Raw genomic sequence first — 16,866 nt, 5'->3', positions numbered from 1 at the left:
GGCTAAAGTTCAGTTTAACCAAAGGTTAAATATGTTTGTTTGGATTTCCTATTTGCAGTGTAAAGGGGAAGTTAGAGAAGAATAGTTTAGGGTCAGCAGGTTCCTATCAGAGTGAAAGACAGGTTGGCAGGATTATGGCTATTGAGTCGCTAGTCAGGAAAGAGAAAGAGGCATAAGCAGCTTGAATCAATCAGGTCCCTCTTGAAGTATAAGGGATTTTGGAGTACACTTAAAAGGAAATTTAGAAAGACAAAAAGGGGACATGGGACATCCTTGGCAGATAAGGTAAAGAAGAATCCTAAAATATTCTATAAATGGGCTGCTCTGGAAGGTTAGATCACATGGGATCCATGGAGAGCTAGCCAAACGCAGGCATGTGGGACTAGTGTATAGGGAGAGGTTGAGCAGGTTAGGACTTTATTCATTGGAGTCCAGGAGGATAAGGGGTGATCTTACAGAGGGGTATGAGATCATGAGGAGAATAGATAGGGTAAATGCACAGAACCTTATACCCAGAGTTGGGCAATCAAGAACAGAGGATATGGATTTAAGGTGAGAGGGGAAAGATTCAATAGGAACCTGAGGGGCAACTTTTTCCACGCAAAGCATGGTTGGTATATGGAACGAGCTGCCTGATGAGGTAGTTCGGGCAGGTACTATCACAACATTTAAAAGACATTTGGACAGCTACCTGAATAGGAAAGGTTTAGAAGAAAATGGGCCGAACGCGGGCAGATAGGACCAGGGTAGATGGGGCATCTTGATTGTCGTGGGCAAGTTGGGCCGAAGGGCCTGTTTCCATGCTGTATGACTTTATGGACTCTAAATATAAAAGATGAGGATAAAACATAACAAGTCATGTAGCAGTTGTAAAACTTGGATTATATAGAGAAAGGAGGTGGAGAGTTTGGAGATGGTGCACAAGAAGTTTGCAAGAATGTTGCCTGGATTTGAGTAAAAACCAAAAGGAGAGGTTGGACAAACATGGATCATTTTTTCGGGACTGTCATTAGCTGTGAGGCAACCTGATAGATTTATATAAAATTATGAGAAGCATAATAGGGTAGCCATTCGGAACCTTCAGAGGGCATAGAATTAAGGTTTAAAGGAGATGTGTGGGGCAAGTTTTATTTATGTTCAAATAGTACCTGGAACGCTCTGCCAGGGTGGGTGGTGAAAGCAGATACGATAAAGACATTTAAGAGACATGAGGAAAGGCACATGAACAGGCATCAACATGAATGGAGGGATGTGGACCATGTGCAGACAGAATGGGTTAGTTTAAAACGGTCATACAGTGTGGAAACAGGCCCCGTCGACCCAACTTGCCCACACCGACCACATGTCCCATCTACATTAGTCCCATCTGCCTGCATTTGGCCCATATCCCTCTTAACCTGTCCTATCCATGTACCTGTCCAAATGTTTCTTAAGCGTTGCGATACTACCTGTCTCAACTACCTCCTCCGGCAGCTCGTTCCGTATACCGTACTGTGTGAAAAATGTAATAATTTTAAGAGCAAAATGGTGACTAATGAGGCAGTCAGTCCCCTTAAGGATTTGTGTGATTGTCCATGTGTGGACCAATGGGAGATGACAGTCTTGTTTTACTTGCATATTTTTTAATCTGTATTTACTGTTGAGATGGCAATGGAAGCTAGTGAGTTGGGAGAAGAGCGATATACTGAAGCATGTTGACATTACGATAGAGGAAGTGTTGGCAGTATTGAAGTGCGTTTATCTGGATAAATCCTTTGGGTCAGACCAGGTACATCCTGCGATATTGTGACAAGCAAGGGAAGAAGCTTCTGGGCATTAGGTGGGAATGTGCAAAGGTCAATTGGGAGAGTTTGTTTGCAGGAAAGTGGATGGCTGGCAAATAGGAGTAACTGAAGAATGGAATCAGATGGACAAAAAGAAGACTTGAAATGGATCTGGCAGGCAAGATAAAGGAAAACCCTGAGAGATTTTACAGATCTATTATGGGTAAAAGAGCGGCCGGGGAAAGAATAAGTCGCTGTAAACATCAGTTTGCCGGCTTTCTGTTGAGGCACAAGAAATGGGGGCGATGTTACAGAAATATTTCCATCTTTTTTAACTGAGATGAAGATCACAGAAGCTAAGGAATTGAGACATCTGAATCGTGATGTCGTAGATCATATACGGATTACCAAAGAGGATGTATTTGTGGTTTTAAAGCACATTAAGTGGATCAATGCTAGGGCCTAATCAAGTACATCCTCAGACCTTGTTGAAGCTAGGGAAGAAATTGCAGAGACGCTAGCATCATCTTTAGCAATAAATGAAGATTGGAATATGGCTAATGTTGCTCTGTTATATAATAAGGATAGCAAGAACAAGCCAGAGACCAACATGGTGAGCCAGATGTCAGTGATGGGAAAGTTGTTGGAGGGGTTTCTTAGGGACTGGATCTGCCAGCATTTGGTTGGGAATGGACTGATTAAGGATAGTCAGCATAACTTGGTGCGCAGTTTATGTTTCTCACAAATCTAACAGAGTTTTTTTAAGTCGGCACCAAGAGGATTGTTGAAGGCAGGGAATTGTATGTTGTCTATATACACCATAGTAAGGTCTGGAAGGTAATCTGGATTAACGATTTGGATAAATGTAGTTAACTTTGTTAGTAGTTTTGCAGATGACTGCAAAATTGATGATTTAATGCACAGTGATATAGACCAAGTGCAGTAAAATGGAAATATGGAAATGGAAATATCTTAGCTAGACATCTTGGTCGGCATGAGCGAATTGGGCTAACGGACCTGTTTCTGCACTGTATAATTATGAATCTAGTTCTGCCTTCCCAGGAATACGTCTGGCAAATCATTGCTGCACTCCTGTACGGCAAGTGTTCTTCACTGGGGAAGGAGACCAAAACTGTGCACAATTCTCCAGGTGTGGTCTTACATCGTCTAATGGCAGCAAGACATCCTTGTTCGGTGCTCAAAATATTTCAGTGAAAACCATCACATCATTTGCTGTCTTAACTATTTACTGCACCTGCATGTTTGCTTTTATATGCTTTATAAAACTGTACCATAACATTTTGCTCTTAATTTATGTGCCTTGGCTAATGAAAACAGTAAGGTCCCGCAAGGCACCTTCACCATTTTATCTACCTGTGTTGACGCTTAAGGAACCCTTCGACTTCAACACAGGAGTCTTTGTATTTGTCCGTACTCCATCGAGTCCCACCATTATATGTGAATGCCCCACCCATTTTAGTCCTCCCAAAATGAACCATCTCATACTTATCAGGATTAAATCCCATCTGTACTTGCTCTGCCCAGTTTACCAACTCACCATTATCATACTATGGTATGTGATTAACTTTCTCTTTTTTATCACCATTTGCAGACTTACTAATTATACCTCTTACATTCAGTCAAAACATCAATTTTTATTGCAAGCACTGAGGCACATTATAATGAAGGTCACCGGCTAACAATCACAAGAACAGCCTTCCATCATCACCCTCTGCCTCCTATTACAAAGCCAGATTTGAATCAGGTTTGTCAACCTTTTGGACCAGTTACCAGTTCCTTTGTCAAAGGCCTTGGTGAAATCCACATGACTCATTAACTGCAAGTTCTTCATTGCATTTTTTTACCACCATTGAAAAATTCAATCAAACTTTTACACAGAATCTCCCTCTAACAAAGTCATGCTATTATTTTTGATTAATCCCTGCATCTCCGAATGTACATTAATTCTGTCCCTCAGAATTATTACCATTAATTTACCTACCATTGACAGTAGACTTGCTCATATCTATATAATAACTAGTTTAGTTTAGAGATACAGCACGGAAACAGGCCCTTTGGTCCACCAAGTCCACGCCGACCAGTGATCCCCGCACACTAACACTATCCTATGCACACTAGGGACAATTTACAATTTTACCACGCCAATTAGCCTACGAGCCTGTACGCTTTTGGTGTGTGGGAGTTTGGAGCTCCCAGGGAAAACCCACATAGATCACGGGGAGAATGTACAAACTCCGTATAGACAGCGCCTGTAGCCAGGATCGACCTGGGGTCCCTGGTCGCGGCAAGGCAGCAACTCTACCTCTGTGCCACCGTGCTGCCCTCAGTGGCAACCTGGTTGCCATTCTTGAATAAAGAGACTCTGTTTGTGACTCTCTAGTCATCTGGCCCCTGACAGGTGTCTAGTGAAGATTTTTTTAAGCAGCAGTCTCCCTCCATGCCTGTTGGGTACATCTCATCAGGTCCTGGGATTTATTAACCTTCAAATCCGCTCAGAAATCTAAGACATCTTTTTATTTGTATCACATGAACACATGAAAATAGGAGCAGCAGCAGAAATAGGCTACTTGACCCCTTAACCCTGCCCCGCCATTCAATATGATCGCGGCAGACGTATATTGGCCTCTACTCCTTTTCTGTACCTGTTCTTCATAATCCTCAATCTTTCAAATTTTTATCTGTTTCCATTTTAAATGCATCCAACGAGCTGACCTTAGAGGCAGAAAAATCCTGGGATTCACTACCCTCTGCGAATAGATTTCTACACAACTCAGTTTTGCATAACCGACATCATATTTTGTAGCTATGTCCCTGTTTCTGATTCTCCCATGAGTAAAAAACATTTCAACATCTACCCTGTCAAGCCCCTTTTCTCAAGATTGCAGCATCTGTAATCCCTTGTGTCTCCATGTTCTAGAATATCAATATTTCTCTCCCTGAATGTTCCAACTACAACGCCCTTCTCCTTAATAAAGTTCTCATTTAAAACCACACTCGTATCTTCTGGTTTCATGCACAGATTGCCATTTTAATCCATAATGGGCCCTCCTCTTTCCAGGGTTACATTAACAATGTCCTTCACTTCTGTTGGTGGCCATGATTGGATCACATTAACTTTTGTCTTTGTGCACCTGCAAGGAATGTGTCAGTGTTGCAGCCTCTCCAATCATTCCTTGAATGTTCAAAGTTAAAGCGCTGTGAAGTGGCCCTTCGATCCACCTGCATGTGCCAACTGATTTTTAAAGACCTATGCATTGACCAATTTTCCTGCAGTTTCCCTATAACTGTGCAAATTATGTATACTAATCTAATTCTCTTTTTAAATTTGTGATTATGTCAATTTTCACCCTTTCAGCCTGTCTACTCCAATATATTGGATTTATTTTTGATGAGAGAAATTTCCACAAAACGCATTACCTGATAATTTGCAATTGCAACTCTCATATTGGGTGCAAAATCTGTTGCTCAGAAAACTATGGTGATTCGGTGAGATAGCAGGGGTTCAGTACCCATCTTTCTTGACAGCATTTAAAAATGTGAAAGATTGAAGATTTCAGGATAATGGGGAACTGGTACAGAAAAGGAGTAGAGGCCAACATAGATCGAGTACATGGACAGGAAAGACTTAGATGGATATGGGCCAATCTTGGGCAAATGGGACTAGCTTTGATAAGCTATCTTGGTCAGCATGGTGTCTTGGTTTCTATACTGTATGACTCTACGACCAACGGGGAATTTCTTGCACAAACTTATTTTGAGTAGTTTGAAGTTGACTTTCCCCAGTGTGTGTGCATTCTGTGGAGCTTTGTCATACACTACATAGCCACTCCACTTGCCTTCTCCTTGTTTTCTTTCATTCTTTCATTCCCCTTTCTTATCATTGCTATCTCAAATCGATTTCATTTCTGTATAGTAAAACGATTGAAACAATATGTGTAGAAATGTCTATGTGCTGCACAGCTTTCAGCTTTGCCTCAACTTGTTCCTGTTTTGTTGAGGTTATGAAGTTTGTACAGATGCCCCTTGCACACTATTTTCACCTACATGCGTTTGGCCCATATCCCTCTAAATCTTTCCTTTCCATGTACCTGTCCAAACGTCTTTTAAATGTTGCTATAATACAGGCAGGACCTTCACAGTGAATGGCAGGGCTGTCGGGAGTGTTGCAGAGCAGAGGAATCTAGGAATGTAAGTACATAGTTCCCTGAAAGTTGCGTCACATATAGAGTGGTCATGAAAGGCTTTTGGTTAAATTGGCCTTCATCAATTAGGGTATGGAGTATAGAAATTGCGATGTTAAGTTACAGTTGTGCAAGATGTCTGTGAGACTGCATTTGGAGTATTGCATTCAGTTTTGCTCACCCAGTTATTGGAGAGATGTACAGTAGTTAAGCCGGAAGGAGTGCAGAGAAGGTTTACAAGGATGTTGCTACATCTTGTGGGCCTGAGCTATAGGGAGAGGTTGGGCAGGCTCGCATTGTATTCCTTGGAGCGCAGGAGGATATGGGGTGATCTTATAGGTGTATTAAACAATGAGGGGAATTGATAAGGCAGAGGTCGGCAACCTATGGCTCACGGGCCGGATCCGGCCTGTAACCTGAAATCATCCGGCCTGCAGGCATATTCTTTTTCCGTCATCTACACTGCCGCCATTTTTTTCCGTCATCTAGACTTTATCTAGGACTTCCGACATCTAGAATCCTAGAACAAGCGCAGACAGTGAGTGTGGCAAAACTACGATTAGCTGTGGCGGAAAACGACTCTCCCTCTCGTACTTTTTTTAGTATCAGCGGTATTACAAGCCCATATATAAGTCTACATACGTATTTATATGTTAAACACATAGAAATATCCAGCAAACCGCAATAGCTACAAAATGCAGGAAGGTGGACGCTGAGTGCCGAGTCTTCCAAGGCACTTGGACAGAAAAATACTTCTTTATACAGCACTTCGGCATGCCCACATGCCTTATCTGCCACGCACGTGTTACTGTGAACAAAGAGTTCAACATCAGAGGGTGGTGAAGGTGTGGAATTCTCTGCCTCAGAAGGCAGTGGAGGCCAGTTCGTTGGATGCTTTCAAGAGAGAGCTGGATAGAGCTCTTAAGGATAGCGGAGTGAGGGGGTATGGGGAGAAGGCAGGAACGGGGTACTGATTGAGAGTGATCAGCCATGATCGCATTGAAGGGCTGAATGGCCTACTCCTGCACCTATTGTCTATTGTCTATCAGGGGGCACTATGAAACAAAACACCCAAAATTCAGTGAAATTAGTGGGCAAGCATGGAAGCATGAAGTTCATAACCTTAAATGGAGCCTGGCAAATCAAAGTCTGATGTTCAATAAACAAAGTGTAGAATCAGAAAGTAACACGCATGCTAGCTACGCGATTTCTAAGTTAATAGCAGAGAAAATGAAGCCCTTCACTGATGGAGATTTCATGAAAGAATGTTTGATGGCAGTTGTGGACATTCTGTGTCCCGAGAAAAATATTTCATTTTCAAATGTCAGTCTCTCTGCAAGAACAGTTGCACGACGAATAGATGTCAGCGGATGTGAAAAACTGTTTAAAGAACTATTGCAAAAATTTCCAGTTCTTCTCAATACCGCTCGATGGGAGTACAGATACCAAAGAAACCGCTCAGCTTACAGTGTTTCAGCAGAGTAAATGCAGCTTTCGACACTGTTGAGGAGTTTGTTCAACTGGTACCTATGAAGGGTACTGCCACGGAGCAGACATTCTTGAAGCATTGCTCAAGTGTACTACAGACATGGAGCTGGATCTGTCTAAGTTAGTATGCGTAGCAACTGATGGAGTGCCAGCGATGGTTGGAGAAAGGAAAGGTGTCGTGGCGCTGCTTCAAAACCACATGGAATGCCTTGGAAATAACCACAAAATACAAAAAAATACACTGCCTAATCCACCAGGAGGCATTGTGTGCCAAGTCTTCAAATTTGAAGGATGTGATGGACGAAGTGGGAAGAGCAGTAAACCTGATATTGTCTCGGGGACTAAACCATCGTCAGTTTCAACAACTTTTGTTGGAAGCAGAGGCCCAGTATGGAGACCTGCTCTACTTCTGCGACGTTCAGTGGCTCAGTCGAGGTGCAATGTTAGAAAGAGTATACGCTCTGCAGGAAGAAATAGCAACGAAGGTAAAAATGTGAATGCCTCAGAATTTTGCGATCCTAAATGGCTTTCGAGTCTAACATTCTGGTAGATTTAACAGTTCATTTAAACAACCTTAACTTGCAACCTGGGAAGAAATCAACTCATACATGAGATGTGTGGGCACATCGTCGCCTTTGAAACAAAACTACGACTGTGGGAATGCCAGCTTGAGAAATCATGCTACGCTCATTTCCTTAAACTCCAGGAGACCCAACCGACAGACACCAACACATTTGTGACTGTGATATGTGAGTTTTCTTCACGTTTCGCTGACATTCGCTCTCGCACAAGCAAATTCAGGCTGTTTGCCACTCCATTTGACGTGGACATCGACATTGCACCAGAAAATGTTCAAATGGAACTTATTAAGATGCAGTGCAATGATGTATTAAGATCTAAATTTAATGCAACGGACGTATCTCTACTAGAGTTCTACAAGAAATGTCTTCTTGAAACTGGTATGTATACCAACTTGGTAGATCACGCGAAAAAAATGACATCAATGTTCGGCAGTACTTACATGTGCGAGCAACTCTTCTCAAAAATGAAATACACGAAGAGTAAATTAAGAAACCGACTAACTGATGCCCATTTAGATGGCATCTTGCATCTGGCCTCTTCCAGCCTGTCACCTAATATTGAGAGACTGTCGAGCGAAAAACCACACCAAGTGTCACACTAACTGCTATGAGATAGACAGACAGACAGAGGGGTGAGGGTAGTTTCAATGCCAGTGTGTCAAACTAACTGCTATGTTCAGTAAACATAATATTGCTTAAATATATAAATATAATTCAAAGTTTAGTTAGTATGCATTATTATTACCTCCATTTATTAACTATGGCGATAGATGTGGCCCGCCATCCGCTCACAGACATGGGTCCTGGCCGCTTTGCAGAACAAGGTAGCGCAGCGGTAGAGTTGCTGCTTTACAGCGAATGCAGCGCCGGAGACTCAGGTTCGATCCTGACTACGGGTGCTGCACTGTAAGGAGTTTGTACGTTCTCCCCGTGACCTGCGTGGGTTTTCTCGGAGATCTTCGGTTTCCTCCCACACTCCAAAGACGTACAGGTATGTAGGTTAATTGGCTGGGTAAATGTAAAAAAATTGTCCCTAGTGGGTGTAGGATAGTGTTAATGTACGGGGATCGCTGGGCGGCACGGACTTGGTGGGCCGAAAAGGCCTGTTTCCGGCTGTATATATATGATATGATATGATATGAAGGTTGCCGACCCCTGAGATAAGGTAAATGCACAGTCCTTATCCAGAGTAGGAGAATCAAGAGCCATGGGATATTGGTTTAAGGTGAGAGGGAAAAGCTTTAATAGAACCTGAGGAGCAACCTTTTCACACAGAGGATGATGCATATATGGAATGAGTTGCCAAAGGAGGTAATTGAGGCAAGTACTATAACAACATTTAAAAGACATTTGGACAGGTGCATGGAAAAGAAAGATTTAGAGGGATATGGGCCAATCGCATGTAGGTGGAAATAGTGTAGAAGGGGCATCTTTGTCCACATTGGCAAGTTGCATTGAAGAGCCTTTTTCTGTGCTGAATTACTCTATGATGTTGAATTACAGATTAAAATCACCACAGTGAAAGTACCATTGTTCCCCTGAATAAAGCTGCAGGGATTTTGTTGCTTGCCTGAGGGCAATGGCAGGGCCAGAAGTGAGGGTGACTGAAAGAGCAAATTGCCTGATTATTTATGAAGTAAGCAAAGGATTAGTAGCAGGTTTTGGGTTATGGGTTTCCAGTTTACAACCACCTATTTGTCTCCTTTGCAGAGAAGTTAATGACCCCAGAGATGTTTGCTGAGATTTTGTGTGATGACCTGGATTTGAATCCTTTGACCTTTGTCCCTGCCATTGCTTCAGCGATTCGCCAACAGATTGATTCCTATCCGACGGACAGCATACTGGACGATCAGTCTGATCAGAGAGTGATCATTAAGGTGAGTGAGTGTTTCAAAATCATTATGCCACCATGCTTGGAGTGGTGTGCGCAGCTCAATTCTCTAGGCTTTAGAAAATGTCTAATTAATGAAATTCCATGTCGTGTTTCATAGCGCTTTGGGAGCTGAATGTCATCACTAAATAGCAAGTGAACATTGCCAGGATTTGATGCATCATGGTTTTTCTGTGCTATTGGAACTACTGGGCCTGGAATGGCAGATGTGATGGAACTTCCAGACCTGTATCATCTCAGTCACTGCACCCTGTTCCTGGGTCATAGAGACGTGCAGCACGCAAACAGGCCCTTAATCCTAGCTCATTCATGCTGTCCAAAGTGTCTTCCTGAGCTAGTCCCATTCGCCCCAACAACCTGTCCAAATGTCTTCTGAATCTTACAATTGTGCTTGCATCTACCACTTGCACTTGCAGTTTATTCTATATACCTACCATTTTCTGTGTGAAAAGCTTGTACCACTGGTGCCCTTTAAATCTTTCCTCATTCATCTTAAATCTATGCCACTAGTTTTAGACTACCTACCTCGAGAAAACAAATTATTGCCAATATCTGTGCTCCTCATGATTTTATAAACTTATGTGAGGTCACCTACTTCACTCCAGGGAAGATAGACTAAAACTATCTAATCCCTCCTTATAACTCAAACTAGCTAGTCCTGGAAGTATCGTTGTGAATCTTTTTTTACACCCTGTCCAACGTAATGACATCCTGCCTATGGTATGGCAATAAGAATTGCACATAGCACTTTTGGTGCTGGGTCACCAATATCTTGTACAGTTACAACATGACACTCCAAATGTTATATTCATTGCTCTGTATGATGAAGGCAAACGCTGCCTTCACCATCCATTTGCAAGCCTGTTTCCTTGCATGAGCAAGAAGGCTGCAAACCCCTTCCAAGGTTTATCTCAGCATGGACTGAAGTACTGATGTTCCAGTCCTAGCTTTCACTTACTGGAATTAAGGCAGGCAGTCGGAATCCTTCTCCCAAGATGGAAATGTCAAGGACTAGAGGCATAGCTTTAAGGTCAGAGGGCAAGGTTTATTGGAGATGTGCTAGGCAAGTTTTTTTTTTACACAGAGTTGCGGCTGGAACGTGGTGACATGGGTGATGGTGGAGGCAGATACGATAGTGGCATTGAAGAGGCTTTTAGATGGCCACATGGGAGGCTGTAGATATTCTTCAAGATGGCAGCGGCATAAAACAGAATAAAAGATATGCTGGGGGCTTACTTCCTGTGCTCTTGGAGGTATTCTGGGTCGGGTGTGGGAGGCACCACAGGGCATGGAGGCTGAGCGATGATAGTTGGAGAAGAAGGTCAGAGCATTCAGGGGCCCATGTTGAGGAGATTCCGGAGTGGTCGAGTCGGTGCAATGGGCCGCTGGAGGCCCTGAAGTAGCTTGGGGTTCCATTAGATTGAGCACGCAGAACAGCTGTGACCTACAGTGGCACGGAACATGGGGTAGCGTTAGCGTACATCAACAAATCTTCTGGCCAAGCTGACTCACAATTCTGACCCAGTGCCACCGCTAGGACAATAGGCCTTTACAGCCAAGTTTAGACTCTTAACGTTTATTTCTAAATTTCAGACTTGAAAGGTACAGGATGACGCCTAAAACGAGGCGACGCTTGTGTACTGTATGATTATGCCCAATGTGTAAGAAAATAACTGCAGATGCTGGTACAAATCGAAGGTATTTATTTCACAAAATGCTGGAGTAACTCAGCAGGTCAGGCAGCATCTCAGGAGAGAAGGAATGGGTGACGCTTTGGGTCGAGACCCATCTTCAGACTGATGTCAGGGGGGCGGGACAAAGGAAGGATATAGGTGGAGACAGGAAGATAGGGGGAGAACTGGGAAGGGGAAGAGAGGGACAGAGGAACTATCTAAAGTTGGAGAAGTCAATGTTCATACCGCTGGGCTGCAAGCTGCCCAAGTGAAATATGAGGTGCTGTTCCTCCAATTTCCGGTGGCACATGTGTCGTAAGATTGTTATTGAACATATACAAAAAAATGAATTTCACTGTACTTAGGTGTATATGACAATAAAGTACTATTGAACCATTGAATGGAGGGAAATGGTTCACATGTAGGCAGAGATTAGATTTAACTTGGCATTATGTTCAACAAAGACTTCAAGGGCCGATGGGCATATTCCTGTCCTGTACTGTTGGTGCGTTATGAATGCTGGGTCTGTGTCACTGAGTACTCACTGGTTGAGTAGGCTGGGTCTCTATTCCTTGGAGCGCAGGAGGATGAGGGGTGATCATGTAGAGGTGTACAAAATCATGAGACGAATAGATCGGGTAGATGCACAGAGTTTCTCGCCCAGAGTAGGGGAATTGAGGACCAGAGGACAAAGGTTCAAGGTGAAGGGGACAAGATTTAATAGGAATCTGAGGGGTAACTTTTTCACACAAAGGGATGTTGCGTGTTTGGAACAAGCTGCCAGATGAGGTAGTTGTTACCGGGATTATCCCAACGTTTAAGAAACAGTTAGCCAGGTACATGGATAGGGCAGGTTTGGAGGGACATGGACCAAGCGCAGGCAGGTGGGATTAGTGTAGCTGGGACATATTGGCCGGTGTGGGCAGGTTGGGGCGAAGGGCCTGTTTCCACACTGTATCATTCTATGGCTGTGTTGTAAAGGAGGCTGCCTCCAGTTGAGTCCTGTAAGCATCCTAATATATGGAAGCTCTTCAGAATAGCCTAGAGGGGGGATAAAATTAAACATTGTAGGCTGCACTGGGCTGGAATGACCTTCCATCTCCAGATTTCAATAGATTTGCTTCATTGGTTCAGTGGAAGTCTGCATCTTTTCTTCTATTGTAGGATCAGGGATGACTAGTGAAAATAAGAGGCCTGTGGTCAGACCTCTGTGGTGAGCTTGCCAATCTCAACCAGGGATGGCACGTCAGGAAGAGTAATTGTCCTCGAATGTTTGCACAGTAGTGTAGTTGATAGATACAAATCAGGTCCTGTTGACCCACTATGAACATAGTCATTATTTATGAGGATGTTGCCAGGATTCGAGGACCTGAGTTATAGGGAGAGGTTGGGAAGGCTAGGGCTTTATTCCTTGGAGGCAGTGGAGACTGAGAGATGACCTTATGGAGGTGTATAAAATCATGAGGGTAATAGATAAGGCGATTACAGAGTGTTTTTCCCAGGGAAGGGGAATCGAGAACCAGTGGGCATCAGTTGAAGGTGAGAGGGAACGACAATAGGAACCTGAGGGGCAACTTTTTCACACAGTAGGTAGTGGATATATGGAGCGAGCTGCCAGAGAAAATAGTTGAGACGGGCACAATAACAACATTTAAAGGACATTTGGACAGATACATGGATAGGAAATTGTTCGAGGGATATGGGTCAGGAGTAGGCAAATGGGGTGTCTTGGGTGGCAGGGACGAGATGGGCCGAATGGGCCTTTTCCATGCTATATGACTTCATGACTCTGTTTAGTTGTTGACTAGACCATAGACTTGGTTGAGATAACTAGTGTTGGAATTGCTGCTCACCACTTGAAGCCTGTGGTCTGGTCACTGGGTTGTTAAGCACACTCAGTCTGCAGGTTGAGGCTCCCTGAAGCTGTGGGCTGATTGAATCTGGATAATAACGGAACTATTGCATTTGTACAGCTCAACATCCATGTTGGGAATATATCTTTGGTGGATCAATTTGAGTGGGACATGTCGGAGAGGGAGAATTCACCTGAGAAGTTTGCTCTGAAGCTGTGCTCCGAGTTGGGTCTGGGAGGAGAGTTTGTCACCACCATCGCTTATAGCATCAGAGGCCAGCTGAGCTGGCATCAGCGCACATATGCTTTCAGGTAGGCCTGCTCTCTACTGACAAAGGTTAATATATTCTAATTGTATTTTGCACTTGTTCATTGACTCTTAAACCTCCCTGTTCTCATTTGGAGAGGGATATGGATCATGTGCAGGCAGATAAAAGTTTTTCTTGGCATTATGTTTGGCACAGATATTGTGGGCCGAAGGACCTATTTCTATGCTTGTTTTATGTTCTATGTTCTTACATGTGGCTGAAGATGATACAAATCTCTCTGCCAGGACTCCTGCACTTTCTTCCCTAGATTCCCACACATGTCCTATGATATACTTAGTCAGGACCTACAGATTTATCCACCTTACTACTCTTAATGCCTGCCACACCACCTCTTTTGTAATGTGGACATGTTTCAAAACACATTTAATATCCTTAATTCCTTAGCAGTTCCCCCCGCCCCGCCATGACTTTCTCCATGGTAAACATGCTGGAGTTTCAAGAAATTGCAGAGAATTGTACAAGTAGCCCAGTCCATCACACAAATCAGCCTGCCACCCCTACCCCCCATTGACTTTCACAGTGCCTCGGGAAAGCAGCGAACATAGTCTAGGATCACTTGCAATCTGGGCATTCCCTCCTACCCTTTCGCAATGGACAGGCGGACCTCCTAACCCTTTCGAATTTGGCAGAAACTTTCCGCTTTCTTATTTCATTTCTGCCATTCTGATTTCGCCTCACATATTTCCTGCCTAAAACACATGCCTTGCCGCTCGCCCCGCCTCGCTACGTAGCGAGGCCCGTCGATGCTGAGAGGGGATGGGGTGGGTGAATGGGGGGGGGGGAGGGGGACTGGAGGTGGGGGAAAGGGAGGGGGGGGGAGGGGGGTGCCAGGGGGGTGGGGGGACGGACATGCACCGTTGTGTTTTTTATATTGAAGACCACTGGAGCAAGTATGTCTTCAATTTTAAATGAAACTCTTCATAACTTAGTCATACATTTTATGGCCATTGTTCTTCTATTCAATACCAAGAGAATTGGGATGTGTAAGGAAAAAGCAAAATAGAAAAAACAAAACAAAACAATTTTTTCTTTGTTGTAAAAAGTATTTCAGTTCAATAACCTTTCTATAAATAGCAGAATATACTCATGATAGGCCTGACATTGTACATGTAGTCCAAGAACTACAGACTGTTGGAAATAATAGTCGTTTTTCACACATGAATGTAGCACAACGCGTATGCGCATTTGGTGTGCATACTTTTTTTTCCTGAAAAGTTGCATTACATGCCATATTATGAATTTTGATGTAAATTTTTGAATTTTGGACATTAAAATTATGAATTTGTAAAATCAAATGTTGGGAGGCCTGGACAGGAGACTGCATCATATTCTCTTGAATGGCCTCATATGCTAGGGATGAATTCCCGATCTGTCAATCTACCTAATTGCAGCCCTTGCACTTTTTTATATGCACCTTCTCTGTAGCTGTATATTCTGCACTTTGTCTATTTTTCTCTTTGCACTACCTGCTGAACTTGTGTGGATTAATCTGACTTTTTCCCATGGTGGAAATGTCCAATATTAGAGGGCACGGCTATAAGGCGACAGGGGGAAAGTTTCATAGAGATGTGGGGGGCAAGTTTTTAAACACAAAGAGTGGTGGGGGCCTGAAACACATTGCCATGGGTGGTGGTGGAGGTACATATGGTAGTGGTGTTCAAGAGGCTTTTAGATAAACACATGGAAGTGCAGGGAATATGGATTATGAGATAAGTTTAACTTGGTATCATGTTCGGCACAAACATTCCTCTGCTGCACTGTTTTATGTACCACATGTATGGTATGATTTGTCTGGATAACAGGCAAAACAAGTTTTTCACTGTATCCCGATACACGTGACAATAATAAACCAACACCAGTACGTTTTTGTCATGAACATATGCCAGGGGCCAGGTCTCGCAGCTGAGGGGGTCATGGGGCGGTGTGGAGTGGCAACCACCTGTGCCACAGTGACTAATTGTCTTTTGTGCTGCAGTGAGAATCCCCTGCCCACGGTGGAGATCGCCATCAGGAACACAGGCGATGCAGACCAGTGGTGCCCACTCCTGGAGACACTGACGGACGCGGAGATGGACAAAAAGATCCGTGATCAGGACCGAAATACCCGGTAGGTTCCCTTATCCAGCACATGGACATAGTGATGATACAGCTCGCTTGCCGTCCACAATCGATCCACACCACCTTCCCTGCTCAACAGTGCTCACCCTCCCACCTTCTCTACCCGCCCTCCCCACCCCCACACAATGCACATCCTCCCAACATGTCTACACCATCCCCACCCCCCTTTCCCTGCACACTTAAATTGGGTGAAATGTATAAAATGAATAGGAAGGAGGTGGGTGTGGCCTGTAGACTTGGACCATTTATCTGGGGTATCTTGTTCTACCTAACTATTTGCATTGTTTTTTTGCTTTACAGGCGAATGAGACGTCTTGCAAACACAGCTCCGGCCTGGTAACTGATCCTGTTATTGACGGTCTGGAAACTGGTCTCATGTTCAGTTTGCCTCCAACTTGCTAACTGATCTTATGCTCAGTCCGATCGTGCATCTGGTACCTGTCCCTATGCTCAGTCCTCCGGTCTATGTGCTGGGAGCCGCTCCTCTGCTCGGTCCTGTCTCCAATGTGAACTGATGCCGTGTGTGGCCCCATCGCCAGACTGGCCAACAGTCAGGTTCAGATGATGACAAGTGGATAACCATTGCAAGTGCTAGTTCTGAGAGAAAATAGACATTCCCCACAGCGGCCTTGTGGCAGACCTTGTAATAAGACTTGTGCAGGTCCTCACACTGTGTATTAAGACTGTGCTCATCAGATGTATTCATGTGCAGGTCCATTCCCTACAGTCAGTGCACAGATGTCTTGCCTTAATCTGTTTTTGTATAGATGCTCATTGCACTTCTAGAGCAGTTCTTTTTTTTAAATAAAGGTCTTAATTTTATCTATCCTGCAATAGCTTTTTAATCCTATCTGATTTGATTGGGCGTTGGTGGGGGGAGTTGTAAACCACGTGCTGTATGTTTCTCTCAACCAGCACATCACTCGGGTGGGTTTGAAATAGAGAGGCAGGGTGGTGGGAACCAGAGCA

At 43.9% G+C, this 16,866-nt stretch overlaps 1 protein-coding gene across 4 annotated transcripts in view; it reads left to right on the top strand.

Moving 5' to 3' along the window:
- The window catches only part of smarcb1a (SWI/SNF related BAF chromatin remodeling complex subunit B1a), a 34,439-nt gene extending 17,726 nt beyond the window's left edge, over positions 1-16,713 (top strand). For 2 of the 4 annotated variants that reach the window (XM_078421424.1, XM_078421425.1), the window contains exons 6-10: positions 2,812-2,913; positions 9,745-9,911; positions 13,572-13,762; positions 15,755-15,886; positions 16,198-16,713. In XM_078421424.1, coding sequence (XP_078277550.1) covers positions 2,812-2,913; positions 9,745-9,911; positions 13,572-13,762; positions 15,755-15,886; positions 16,198-16,237 — 632 coding nt within the window. In that variant the 3' untranslated portion in view covers positions 16,238-16,713. The remainder of the gene's footprint in view (positions 1-2,811; positions 2,914-9,744; positions 9,912-13,571; positions 13,763-15,754; positions 15,887-16,197) is intronic. The other 2 variants (XM_078421427.1, XM_078421426.1) reach the window with 1 other exon arrangement.
- The last annotated feature ends 153 nt before the right edge of the window (positions 16,714-16,866 follow it).

This window comes from Rhinoraja longicauda, chromosome 25, assembly GCF_053455715.1.
Source record: "Rhinoraja longicauda isolate Sanriku21f chromosome 25, sRhiLon1.1, whole genome shotgun sequence".
Lineage (NCBI taxonomy): Eukaryota > Metazoa > Chordata > Chondrichthyes > Rajiformes > Arhynchobatidae > Rhinoraja > Rhinoraja longicauda.
Note: the sequence above shows the minus strand (reverse complement) of the source record. Positions and strands in the feature narration are given on the sequence as shown.